We start from the raw sequence: 14,486 nt of genomic DNA, 5'->3' as shown, positions 1-14,486 counted from the left end.
CAACAAAATATGTCGTTTTTATTAGGCTATTATTTGATATAGGAGATGTTGATTATTGTCTTCACTCCAAAAATAAACACATACTGCAAAGAGCATAATTTGTTTGGTCAGGCTACCACGTCTGAATGTTTCGTTCACAGTGGGGTGTGAAGCGTACAAGGGATTCGCGCGTTGGGGGAGGGCGAGGAGATTCCCGCTGCATTGCTTTGAGTAAAAGGAGAGAGAGAGAGAGAGAGAGGAATGGGTGATGGAGTGGGTGAGTCACAGCAGGGACCGCATCCCCCCAACCTCCAGTTTAGCAGAGAGGTCAACTCTCCCCTCCTGCACCAGCATCAGCATCGCGTAGCCTATCCACGACTTCCTCAGAGGCGCACCCAAGCTTTTACAGAGGCTTATTTGCCATAGCCTACGTATCCTATACTGAGCACACGTGAAGGTCATTGGAAGAAAGCACGTGCCTCTTCCCCCCACCCTTGTGAATGAATGAGAAATGTTATGCAATAAGATGCTGACGCTGTTCTGAGTAAATTTAGGGGTTAGTCCTTGTTCTGGATTCCTCGAGTGGGATAACGAATCAGTAGGCTACTTGTTTAAATGCCCACTAAGCAGGAGAAATAGGCTGATTCAGTCAAATGCCTGCCAAATATGCTTGTTGCCCTGCTATGATATATTTTTGAGTGGGCCCTAAATTATCCCCCTTGCTGTAGACCTTAAGGCTGTTCTTGTGTAGTAGCCTATATATAACCAACCATTGAGAAACCATTCCTGATCCCATCCTAATCTTGCCTGCGACACACAGGGTTAAACACTTAAGTACCTTAAAGCATGTCTGGATATCGAGCATTTTCAGTCTTCACACACTCACCCAGACTGGTTGGAAAGATGGATGATTAATAGAGATATAGTGTACACAACTGTGAGAAGTCACATGTTTCTCATCTTGATTGTAATTTGTAGATAAAGTACAGGGCCTATTTCTAAACTTCATAACAGGAATAGGATCATCTCAACAAAACCATTAAGAATTGCTGAGAGGAGTGATTATTAACATGTTTTAAATGCCATGGGCACATTATTCAGTGTAGGCCACACAGTTTAATGTAAGTTTGAGAAATCATCTGGCCATACCACCAATCACACATCAATTTAAGGACCAAGACGTATGAGTTAGATCATACACCATAGGCATGTAGGGATCCAACTCCAAGAGTGCTTGTGGGATTGATAGCAGCAGAAGCCAACGGGACAAGCACTAGGATGGTTATCACGCCACTAACACAGATAAGGCAAAGCGGAAGGCTTCAATAACTCATGTTGCCAGTTCCTAAGAGGATTTTACGCCCTCCGTCGCTCAGTATTCAAATGTTTATATAGCCTGCAAAGTGGGTGTGGCATGTGATGCCAAGGACGTCATACGCAAAGCTGGAGAGGCATCTTATGATGTTAAATAATCTCTAGACACAAAGCTAGTGTAAGCAGACAGCATTAACTATCAGAGCAATATATATTCAACGGAAATCACCTCTCATTCAAAAATGGCAACAACACAGATTCATCTTAGATTAAATATTTTACTGCATATTTGACAGCGGAGTATGACAACATAGTATTCTTAACACTGCACTGGAGAACACATGACACGCTCACACACAGAGTGCATTTTATTTCCATTCTCACCACAACCGCACACACAACCAGCTAGATCTGAGCTCACACAACATTAGGATCAAACACATTACACCATGAAGAGTGGTAAAGAGGTTCTCTGAGAGCTGCATTATTTTACAGGACGGCTTGTCACGAGGGAGAGGGCAGCACAGCAGCTTTTCTCTGCTGTACCACCAACACATTAAGATCCATCTAACACACGAGATCCACAGGTTACAACCACACAGGGGAACTGAGAGCTTTGTGCTGGTCTGAACTGCAGCTCTGTTCTTCACCAAAGCTGTGCGTTCGGACACAGCAGAGGGGAGATTAGTGCGGAGCTGTAACTGTCAGTAGAAACCCCATTAGCTTCTCTGCTGTTTTTTTCTTTTTTTTTTGCCAGCTATATCCCTCTTACTGAATAAACACACAAACACCATCCACACACACAAACAACAAACCTGATGGATAGCTTCACAGAGAAGAGCTTCATTATGTTAACAAGACACTATGTGCAGAGAACTTATAGCACCCAGGGGGCAGTTGGAAAAACACACAGCAAGAATATAAACACGATGGCCTTTGGTGGCCAGTCACCACAATGGCGGAATGTGCAACACTGGCTGGGTTGATATGCACATAAGAGAGAAGCTGGATGGAGCAAACTCAGGAAACGCTGATCATCTCAATACTATACAGCCACAGATATGCCTACAGGGTCTACCTTCACAGTGGAAGTCTTCACCACCAACAACTCAGAATCTTAGACTCAGGTGAACCATGAGACAGTAAAAAAAATGAAATAAGAAAATAATACATTTGAACAAATCTACATAGCAATTTTAAATGTAAAACTACGACAAACAAGGGACAAGGACTTATAAGCTCATCAAATCAGAAAGAAGCATCCTAAAGAGAGCTTAAATGATACTTTCAATCACGTTATGACTGTGGCACTGTAAAGCTTTTCGGGTGTCATCCCCTGATAAGTGTGATTACCACATTGGACGGTGTGAGCTTCAAAACTCAGGGTAAAGTGACCTTGTGTTATGTTGATCATTTGATACCAACCACCACAATGGGTGGAAGAACAGAGCACATAAACAAGAGAAGCATTTCCGAGGACACCTACCCATTTACAATTTTAGAGAACAACCCATTTGTAAAAAGCTGGCAGAGGAAGTGAAGCTTATTAGATTAACATTCTGAAATAGAGGTGAACTAAGAACATTGCCTTTTCTCTTCCAACAAAAGTGAATGCCACGTGACAGTTTTTGTGATCAGGGGAGACTGATACAATAGGAAAGATACTGAGGATACAGGACGGATTCCATATTGTGATAATGATAAAGATATGTGATCACCAAGCCCCATTACGAGCCCTCTCTGCTCTGCCAACACAGTCTCACACTTGCCTTAAAGTATGCACTATAGGAAATAGAAGGGCAATACAGCCAAATCAATTTCCCTCACGGGATCAAAAGAGTTCGTATGCTTAAATGACATGGTGGTATTGTGCTGATTGGCCTTAAGTACTGTCAAATCAATGCCTATAGACTCATATGGAATCAGTGAGCGGGTTAAATAAATCTTTCACTTCTTTCCATTAACAGTAAGGCTAGTGTGACCTATGTGACAACAGATAAGAGTTAGAAAATACATCGATAATGACAAAAGTAAATATTATGAGTATGCTGCTTATTTCCTTAAATAAATAAAAAGCAAAACAAAACACTGATATAGACTTTGTTGATATTGGACGGATTGGCTGGAAGCGACAACTACAATGCTAACACTTCCAGAGGCCTGATAAACCCATAATTGACACAACCCATCTTGAGTGTCTCCTCTGCGGATATGCATGCATGTGTGAGTGTGCGGTCAGCCAGCCATGGCGTCCTGGAAGCCCCACACTTCTAGCAGCGCCACCTGGAAGCTCTCGCCACACAGCGGGGGGTTGTCGAAGGTGGTGCAGCGGGCGGAGCGCCCGTGGTTCAGCTCGGCATCAATGTAGAGTGCATTGCCCTCACCTCCACCTGTTGGGCAAAATGAGCATCACTGCATAGTTTGGTCTGTAAGGACCTACTAACCTAAATGTGATGACACATGGGGCAACTTTTTTGTGAGGAATGTTCTCTGATATTGGGTAACAAATTTGGAACTGGAAAACATTTTATTCATTTGTGGACAACTTGCCGTGATCATCCAATCAGAACACTAGGAATGGGATCATGGGATTGCCTGGCAGCACTGGTGAAAAAGTTGCCCTATGCATCATTGCCTTTAGGTTCCTTGACATATGTGATCGAGCTTCAAAAAATTCTCATCCGTTAAATGCACAACTTTATCTACCAAAGGCAAGTTCAGCCTTACAGTATCCTTTCAAGGCTTTGAGAAGGCTTTCCAGGAGCTTCTATGCTGCCACTCACCAATGATGATGGAGTCGAAGTTCCCGGCCATGAACATGGAGGTGTTCCTGGAGTTGAGATGAAAGTGTCGGGCCGAGAGGAACGGGGAGAGGCGCTCCGAGGGCTTGGGGCCGGAGTCCACGGGAAGGGTGTTGCCATCGGTGGAGGGAGAGTCCTCGTCTAGCAGGTCCAAACTCTGCATGTTCCCAGCCAGCTCAGGGTGTTTGATCACGACCCACTCATAGCGCTCCATCTCGGGCTTCATCTACACACACACACACATACAAAAGCAATTAAAAGAGTGTCACATATTAAATGATTAGCCATGTAAGGGCCATGCACCTGCACATTCAAACAGATTTTGCTACTTAGACTTAAATGGATTGTGACATGACCTGAGAATATGTGTGTGTGTGTGTGTATTTATTCATGAGTGTGTGTTTTGTTTGTGGGAGAGCATGAGCATATTTCCTGTGTCAAGTATAAGGTGTCAGATACCTGCTGCATAGGTACATTAGTACACAGAGTATCCAATTGCACCAGAAGTTTCCTATCTCACATACTCAAACACAGACCTTGAGTATCAAATACTGTTCATGGGAAAGCCATTATCAACAGACAGAATACACATTAACATCTACAATCTTTTTTACAATGTCAAAATTATGTAAACTTAAATCTCTAATGGGACATCAAGTTGACTTTTCATGACGACCACAATGAGCCTTAAATTCAGGGTTCCTACACATTTTCCATTTCAAAATTCCATACTTTTTCCATACTCAAATTTCCCAACTTCTCGGTAGATTTTTCTGACCATATTGTCGACATTGCGGCCACTTCTGGTTTGGGATAACTCGGTGAAAACAAAGGTATGGACAACTGAAGTGAATTAAAAAATGACACTTAATATTTGTCCATTTAGCTGGGTCATTTTTAGTTGTATCATAGTTGTATCTTGATGATGGGGACTGATAGTTACACTACACAACAGTAGGAATGGTTCATTATGACCTGAGTGAAGTGATTAGTACTGCAAATGCAATAGTCTGGAAACACAAATATTTCTCCATACCCTTGTTTCTTTTTTCCATACTTATCCAGACCTGGAAATGACTAAAATTCCATGCTTTTCCAGGTTTTCCATACTGCGTAGGAACCCTGTAAATTCTAGTGTTAAATATACTTGAGAAATGGCGCCACCTGCTGCCAATAAACCATCAATACATTCTCCTTCAAGTTCAAAACACATCACCAGCATCACCTAACACTGCCTTTAACAAACAAACTGACCTCCCTCATGGAAAACTGCTAATTATTATTGCCAACACGATTACAATGGTTTCATCAAAGATCCACCCTCTCTGGTTTCATTGCAAACAATTACAACATTTATATGGGTGCAGACTTCAGCCATTGTTTTAGGAGGCAGATGGAGGTAATATTTATGTGGTTTTTATTCAATTTGATTTGCATGTTTGAATATCAGAAAACACAAAACCAACTTTTGGAAACAGCAGAGCAGATAGGCGTAAATCACTAATCTGGAGATCTTTATTACACAGGAAGAATAATTAGGCTACTATCGCTTTTGAGCATGTTATATTCAAATCTAACTAAATACAATGCTCAATGCAACACAGTGGACTGTCCAGTCTCTGTGCTCTGTGTCCAGGACATGGTTGCAGGAATCCATTTTTTTGTATTAAATATTATTAATTCTTAGCCTACTAACGCTATCCGGACAGCTCTGGTTTCAGTTACTCTCGTGCAGACACACTGAATGAGCGCTCATACCACTACCACCTCATTTTATGCCTATGCTTTATGACGCCAAATCAGCAAGTATTTCCTGACTGGGTATGATTTGGTTTTCTTTTTCTATTGGTCTGCGGTTCCATGATACCATTCGATTGTGCCGCAAATGATCAGACAAGTGACAGAAGTACCGGATATAATTTCACTTCATTATGAGCAGTCTCCTTGTCAGGGACCGGCCCATAGTTTGAAAAATGCTAATCTAACGGACATCGTTAAGTAAGACTTTGAAAAGTTGAAAACTTGGGAGAGGCCTGACAAAATACACAACATGCTTATTTCCACTGGGCTTGTACTCACCCTGAAGACAAAACACTCTCCTGTCCCAAAGAAGCTGAGCTTATTCCCCCCTCTCTTGCGCTCCTCCCAGTCAGTGGACAGAAAGGCTCCACACACCTGTAAAAAAAGAGTCAGTGGCCAAGCGGTCAACTCGGTCAGATAGAAACTCTTCAACTAGAACTGCTTGAAGCCTTGGCCATGAGAGACATCACAACTTCAGAATGTTTTTTTTTTTTTTTGTACCAAACACCTGAGGCTTGTTTTGTCTCAAATTAGTTATCACTCTCCCTCACAGGTCAGTCAGGTCATCTCTCCACAGGACATGACTAGACAGAAACCTGTCTGAAAGCTGAAGTTTCCACGGAGGCAGACCTCTCAAGGCCAAAGGTCGGCATGTAATGACTCCATCACGGGCCTGCACGACAACAGGCCATAACTGAATTAGGCTCCAACCCTCTCGGGTGGACTGGTATGTAGGGCAGAGCCAAAACAGAACCGCTTTCAAAGACGGAGCCTCTCTGACTAGACGGAGGCCAGGACACACACACAAACAAGATGCCAGCAGAGTGATCAGGCCAAAGGGAGGATGCCCAGGAGTGGAGTGCTAGAGCTAGATCCTCTGCCAGACTCAACATTAGCTCCGTGTACATCCAAAGTTTTAATGCGCATAGAAAAGCTTGAAATTCACATGAAAGTTGCAAAAAAACAAAAATACTAAAAAACTAAAATAAAGGGGCGCTCACAGTATAAAGATAACTCTGCAGCTATAACAATATGAGCGTGCACACTGACCAACGAGAAGGAAAGTCTCTCCTAGTGCTGATGAATGTGACGTCTACAATTTGATGGATTCTGATTGGCGGTCAGCTTTTTATTGTTTCTCAAAATTGTTCTGAAAGCGATCCCAGATAATAATGCTCTTCAAGTTGTTATTGTTATAGTTTATATGTGGATGTTGTCATTCATATTAGTTAGAATGAGACTTTTTTTTGCCATTATCGTTTTAGTTCTGTCATTCTCGGTGTGAACGGCCCTTAAAATATAGATTTGCTTGAAGGAGGTGCAGTTCTACACAGAATATAATGCAACTAATGTCGATGGAAACTAATGGTGCTATTTTATAAAGGCGTTTCCCTGAAAAGTTGCTCTGACAAACGTATGTTTTAATGTAACTGTTGTTTACAACTACTGCCCTGAGTTGGAGTGTCTAGCTTTAAAACACATAACACAGAATGACGCTGCAAGGCCTATTGGCTCCAACAATGAATAGATATCATTACAAATGTTCACTAATAATGATCTGGAAATGTATTGAACATATTCTGCTAAACCTCTGAAAAAATAACTCTCTCAAAATAACTAGCACTTTCCACTGTTTTAATGGTACATAATATAAACACATTTCTGTCTTGCTCAGCTGCTCAGTTGAACGTGTGTGTGTGTGTGTGTGTGGCTCAGCTGGAGGTGCTGTGGTGGAGAGTGACTCCTCACCTCTCCATCTGTGGTGCGCAGCAGGAGCAGGGTGGGCTCATGGCCTTCACAGTGGGAGTAGAACCTGCACAGCACACATCACACCGATACTTAAGACATCGATACTTAGGATCACTAAAACACACCCACATATACACACGCTCGTGCACACATGCAAATACACACACATGTACACACACACACACATGTACACACACACACACGCACACACACACACACACACACACACACACACACACACAAACACGCACACGATTGCGCGCGCACACACACACACAAACACATACGAATCTTGGTCTAGTGCGATCATTTAGATAACTGTTAATCTCCATTAGGATTAGCCCCTAAGTGTATGTGCTTATGTGAAGCTTAATTCCAGTTTACAGCAGAGGGAAGCACATGAGCACATGAGGGAGGCAGAAACACCCTTCTCCTCAAAGCAACAATGTGAGAGTACAGTGTATGTTGTTCTATTAATCATTCAACTCATTTTTATCATTTACGCTAAGATTAGTCTTTTTATTCAATCGTTGGGGTTATTTTCATGAATACTTTGATGATGTGATTGGGGACACAACAGGACTGATGACTGTGGTAGCCTGTAGAGCTCAACGCACTGCAACTTAAGCCAAACAAAACACAAGCAAACAGACTAAACACAAGCAAATTAAGAAAACATCTTCATTAATCTGAAAACACATACAGTGCATTAGAAAACGCTCTGCGTGAGTAACACTCATGAGGTTCTCTTAATTTGCTATTGTTTCGTCTATTTGCGGGTGTTTTCTTAAGTTGCTCTCAGGGCCGTCGTAGATGATCATTCTGGTTATAGAGACAAGAACTGATAAATGGGGGATACTGAAGAAAGGGACACCATGGACTGTAGACTCACACAAGAAAATCACGCCACTTTGAAATGGTGGGAAAACAAAATGTCTGCCAGTCTGGTTAAGGAAGACAGAACAACAGTGGCATGTCTTTAAAAAAACATCTGTTCACATACACTGACCTGAATCTGAACTTTATAACCCACTGTAAACCTATTGTGTGTGTGTGTGTGTGTGTGTGTATGTGTGTGTGTGTGAATAACTGAATAATACAACTGAACTGGCTGAAGTACACTGAGGCTATGTCCACATTATATCAGATACATTTGTATTCTTTCACACAAGCTTACGTCACAGACCACTTGGAGGTGCAAACAATATCAGAGTTTTGGCTGATTTGACCACCAGTTAACTTCGAAACAGGCACTTTACTTTAGATAGACAATAGCAATACATATAGGAGTGATTAACGTCCTATATGTATTGCTATTGTGTCGGATTCTTTCACGTTTGTAACGGTTCGCCTCCTGTCCACATTCGACCACTGTATCAGTGTCTCCAAGCGGAGCAGTTGAGACCCGCTGGAGACCACAAACTCATTTTGCGCCACAGCCGTGTCGGACTAATGTGTACAGTGTGTCAGTAGTGTGTTGCTGAACCATCTGAAAACAGATGACGTACAAGCCCATGTTCCCTTCCCTGATTCGTTGTGCTCATTTCACGTGATGATGGCCATGCTGCTTTTTAAGTAGTATGAAACATATTTATTTATTTGACAGCCTACAGCAACGGATTAAAGCCTATGCAACTTAAAGCTGCTGTGTATACAGTTATGATATTGGCTACTTTAACTGTGTGTCACAAAAAATCCCTGTTGATCATTACAAGCACTGTGTAATGTTCTATAATGTCCATCACATGAGGTAGGCCATTTTTTTGTTCGTTGTTTGTGTAATTCCACTACCATAGCGATCAATAGGCTACTCGTGTAAAGAAGCAATCAACACAAAGAAAAAAACGTATCTAAATGTCGATTTTGTTGTTGCATGTGAACATATACAACGCCTAACATAAAAAAAACAGTGGCTGTGGACATATAGCCCTAAGCGCCTATGATAATAAAAGAGTGGGAGCAATAACTTCTGATGCAGTAGACTAATATGTTCCTGCAACGCGGTCACATGAAAATCGCCATCAACCCAATTATCCTACAGATTATAATACTATGCAATAACCTAGCTGTCCAGGGTACAGTGTAGCCTAGCTACTGCCACAGCTCTGCACTGTCCAACTGCAAAACCAAACAGAAGTCGCAGCACCGAAAACACGGTTGTGCAATCGGTTTAAGAAGATGTAGACTAACCTATGAACAACGGGACCTAACACACATGCATATACACATAGCATATCCTTGGAATCTCTGAGAGGCTAACTTTAAACATAATTATTCATTATTATAAACCGGATCTGACCTGAAAATCCGGATCAAAACTGATCCAACCTAGTGTAGATGTAGCCTGTAGCTTCATGAAAACTAATGCTGTGTACAGGCTGGATTTAGAGATCATATTCAGTAAACCAGTGTAAACAGCTCCAGAGAGCAGGTGACTCATCCAACACACTAATTCACGCATTCAGGTCCGGTATGCAGTGAAGCTCGACTACACTGTGACATCCCTGCCCTGGCAGCCTCTCTGCTCAATGCGTCAAGGCCACTAACTCTTACCCCACCACAGCTGGCACATCTGCATGATGTGGAGATGGCTTTTCAGTGGGGTGTGTTGTGCTTTATAGAGAGCTTGTGTGCAATGTGTCTGTAGCACGTGAGAGGTGCACTGCGTAGGGACCTGTTGAGGCTGCAGCCGTGCGTGGAGGTGGTGAACAGCAGCTCCGGCTGGCACAGAGCAAAGCGCTCGGGGATCCACGACCATATATCCCTCATCTCCTTAGCGCTGACGATCTCCGAGGAGAAGTTGTCTGCGTTCACTGCCAGCTGCACATTACGCCTGCGAGAGAGAGAGAGAGAGAGAGAGAGAGAGAGAAAAAGAAAGAGAGAGAGAGAGCGCAAGGCAGAGGGAGGAAAGAGAAGAGAGAGAGTGTGCGGAAGTTGAGAGGGCAGGGAAGGAAGGGGGCATACATGGGACGAGTGGGGAAATTGGGGAAGGCATGGAGAAGAAGAAAGAGGTCAGAAAACACAAGGGCAGAGAGAGAAACAACCCAGTTAAACATGAGACCTATGTTTATCTCCTGTGTCTATCTATCTATCTATCTATCTGCTCTGAGAGAGCAGCAGCACCTACCTCCTGCCAGAGCAGAGCAGCGCAGCATGCAGGAGCAGACAGATGAGTGCAGGATGGGAAAAAGGAGGGTGGAAAAGAAGTGATGGAGAAATAATGAGACACCAAACGGCTGTGAAGTGAGACTAGGGCTGCACCATTAGGGGAAATACACCTCTTTCTGACAGATTTGGTGATTGCGATGGGATTTGTGATACAGCACAGCACTCGTGTAAGGTAAGCTTCACTGTCTGTCACACAAAGAGGATTTTGACATAAATATAACAATCATAGATGTGACCAGTAACCATTAGATTAACCATTGGGACAGAGTTGTGAGCTGCACGAGTAGTTGTAGCCTTTGTGATTAGCTAATTACACTGGTTCCAACTGTGATTTAAAAATGGACTAATAGTGCAGCCCTAAGAGAGACGGACGCTTCCTCATCCTTCTCACCACACACACACACACACACACACACAGAAACCGAAACACACACACACACACGCACACATACACACAAACACACACACACACACACACACAATGTTCTCTAACAACCCAAGTATACACCATAAGAAAACAGGAAGGATGAAAGAATGCAAGCAAAACTGTGCAAAAGTGTCAAGAGTGATTTACGTAATAAACCAGCTAAATTCAACTCAACAACTTCAATGAATGTCTCGAATAACGTATGGATTAATCCGCTGTATTTGAGAATCTGATTAATTGAACTGCAAAATTAAATGTTAAAACTGTTATCATCATACTTCAGTTATGTATGCAACATAGCCTATGGTGTGCAGTTGATATGTTATCCATAGCTCCAAGTACCGTCTCTGTTTGACCGTGATGCCCTTCTGCTGCAGGGACTTCTCATTGGTGAGCTGCAGCAGTGTGATCTCTTTGCGGCTGAACAGGCGGATGGAGAAGGCCTTCTCCATCAGCTTGTCCGGGGTGATGCTGGAGCCGATGCCCTTGACGAAGGCCTGGATCTCAGCCCTGATGACGGACGACTCCTGCTGAGGCGGGGGCTGCTTGCCGGGGCCTGCCGACGCCGTCTTCTGCTTCCGATAGAACTTGAGCAGGGCCAGCGCCACGCGGTACAGCACCTTGTAGCCTTCCACCAGGTAGACGTCCAGCACGCGCGCCGCATGGGCGAAGGGCAGGTCGCCCAGCACCCAGCGCTGCCAGTCCGAGTACACCTCCAGGACGTCAGTGGCCATGGCCAGCACCAGCTTGTGCGCCGCCGGGCAGTACTTGTGCGCCAGGTCGCCGAAGGTCATGCAGGACGACTCGTAGGCCAGGAAGGTCTGGTCCATGAGGCGGCGGCCCGGATCGTTGCAGGACAGCATGCGGCTGACCGCCTCGAAGCAGAGCGCCTCGTCCGGGCTGAAGTGCAGCAGCAGCGCCACCACGGCGGGCAGCGCCGGGCAGTGGGAGATGTCGGGGAACTGCGACGCCACGCAGGAGATGACCGCGTGCACCGCGCCCACCCCCTCCGCCCTCAGGCAGTAGCGCGGCACCGACGAGCCGTCCACAAAGTCCGGGAGCGGGAGCGACGAGGCCTGCTGCTTCCCCTTGCCGTCGCCCATCAGGTCGCGGTACACCTCGGCGTCCGGCGTGACCGTGCGGCAGGGGATGGCGCGCACCAGCTGCTGGTAGACCAGCGCCCGCTGCTTGTGGCTCTTGGCCCAGACGCCCGAGCGCGCCTGCATCTTCATCTCCTTAACTTCCCCTTTCACAGGACTGGCGCTGGCTGCAGCTGCCCCCTCGCCCATCTGGGTCCAGTCCACGTACCGGCCATAGTCCTCCTCCGCCATGATCAGGGCCTTATGTCACCAGGGCTAACAGATATGAAGCCGGACCGTTGCGAGATTGCAGCCACTCAGCAGGTGAAAGAGGAGAGAAAGAAACAACAGCTAGCCACCCATAGTATCACTGGAGAGAGCAGGGGGATGAAGAACACAGAAACGTTAAGACACATGGTGTAGAAATGCTTCAAGTATTACATCAGATGCCATCTCCATGTCACCAAATTATTCAGAGGACATTCCAGCACATTCCAAAGAAGGTACCTGGACTTTGCTAAGTGACTCTGACTGGAAACATGTTCTATGGTGAAATGAAACTAATATAGCCAAGAAACACTCCAGGTGGATTTTCCGTAAGAAGGCTGAATATACTGACGCACGTCTGTGACGCACCAAAACATATGTCCAAATCAACACACAAATGGCTTGCTGTCATTTGAGTCCCCTGATCTGAACTCAGTCAGGGTCACAAAAACAGTGAGGTGAGATAAAGAGGAGAATGCACAAGAGAGGATCACGGAATCTGGACAATGCAGATAGATTCTGTATAGAGCAGAGGTTTTCAAATGATTGTGAACCAGGGACTACCATTCTGACTAATTGCGCAACCCCAGGACCACCACTGAATAAAAATACTGATTCCACATTGAAACTACATTACTGAATCCATGGTCACTGACCACTACCAAAGTCCTCATGGACCACAAGTGGGCTGCGGACCACTGGTTGAAAACACCTGGTATAGAGGAATGCTCTGAAATCCCCTACATTGCATTTTTGTACAACCATTTTACGCATATTTATGGTGTGGGAATAATTGTGAAGGGCTCTGTGTTTCAATGACTAAATAACAGGCATATTCAAATTAGATATAAGATTAACAATTAAAATATAAATGCCACCAGAGCACAATTTAACAACCTGGTTAGTTTTTTCATATTATCGATGTGTGTCTTCATTGGCGGTAGCTGTTCTCTCTCTCTCTCTCTCTCTGTGTGTGTGTGTGTGTGTATTGTAAGGGACCCTAGGAGTGCATGCAAAACAACGTGCATTAGTGTGTTTATGTGTGTGCCGTGTCTATCGGCACAGCAAATGCCTGTGACAAGCTGGCTACAGTAAAACAGCATTAGGCAATTATACTAATTAGATTTTTTACTGACAGGAAATGACCCCCTCCCATTCTCAGCCCCCCCCCCCCCCCCAATCACAAAGGGACACAAAGGTTCACCATTATAACATTATAAAACTAATTCTGAAGCGCCTAAGAACTGTTACAGGGGACCTTTAGCTTTGGGACATACTATTTCAGGAATTTATACTATATTCTAGTTAGGATTCTGACGAACACAACTTCCACCATTAACCTACATTAGGCACAACCACAGACACAACTGACACAGGAAATGAAATGATGTTACCGTGCCATGTAACTTCCTGACTTACCCTGTATCTAATCTCTATTAGAGATGATCATTTACCCTGACTCCATCCTCAAGGGGCAACTGAGAAGACCCCAGACCTAAGCCTCTTACAGAGGGGGCGGTGGTTTGCCTGTCATAGGACTCGCTGCGCTCCTTTCCCAAAACAACAACTTCCCGCCTGATTCATCCACCAGTGACATCAACTTTGCAATAAGCACTCAACAAGGGTCAATAGATTTCATGGACTGAAATACTTTACAGAAAGCATGATTGATCTGCAATTTACACTTGCATGACACGTATGTGTTTAGCCAGAGATATTAGGTTAGCTGTAACAGTAATACTGTACAACACGTAGCTAGCAAGTCTGGGTTGTGCAATCTAACGTAAGGTAGGTACAAACAGAATGTTTGACAGATAAGCACGGTTTACCAAAACACATTATGGTATGGCTGCAAAACCATAATGAATAGCTAGCTTACTGTCAGCTAGGCTACTGTAATTC

General features: G+C 44.2%; 1 protein-coding gene across 2 annotated transcripts in view; it reads right to left on the bottom strand.

Annotated features, from left to right (window-relative positions):
* Positions 1–1,557: 1,557 nt before the first annotated feature.
* The window catches only part of tbc1d24 (TBC1 domain family, member 24), a 13,568-nt gene continuing 639 nt past the window's right edge, over positions 1,558–14,486 (bottom strand). For both annotated transcript variants that reach the window (XM_076298603.1, XM_076298604.1), the window contains exons 2-7: positions 11,581–12,687; positions 10,318–10,476; positions 7,644–7,707; positions 6,174–6,269; positions 4,077–4,320; positions 1,558–3,683 (exon numbers count right to left, since the gene is read on the bottom strand). In XM_076298603.1, coding sequence (XP_076154718.1) covers positions 3,529–3,683; positions 4,077–4,320; positions 6,174–6,269; positions 7,644–7,707; positions 10,318–10,476; positions 11,581–12,569 — 1,707 coding nt within the window. In that variant the 5' untranslated portion in view covers positions 12,570–12,687 and the 3' untranslated portion in view covers positions 1,558–3,528. The remainder of the gene's footprint in view (positions 3,684–4,076; positions 4,321–6,173; positions 6,270–7,643; positions 7,708–10,317; positions 10,477–11,580; positions 12,688–14,486) is intronic.

Source organism: Alosa pseudoharengus, unplaced genomic scaffold (genome assembly GCF_046254945.1).
Source record: "Alosa pseudoharengus isolate Yale_2024_CS ecotype anadromous, Long Island Sound unplaced genomic scaffold, YU_APseudo_1.1 YU_APseudo_1.1_scf_21, whole genome shotgun sequence".
NCBI lineage: Eukaryota > Metazoa > Chordata > Actinopteri > Clupeiformes > Clupeidae > Alosa > Alosa pseudoharengus.
Note: the sequence above shows the minus strand (reverse complement) of the source record. Positions and strands in the feature narration are given on the sequence as shown.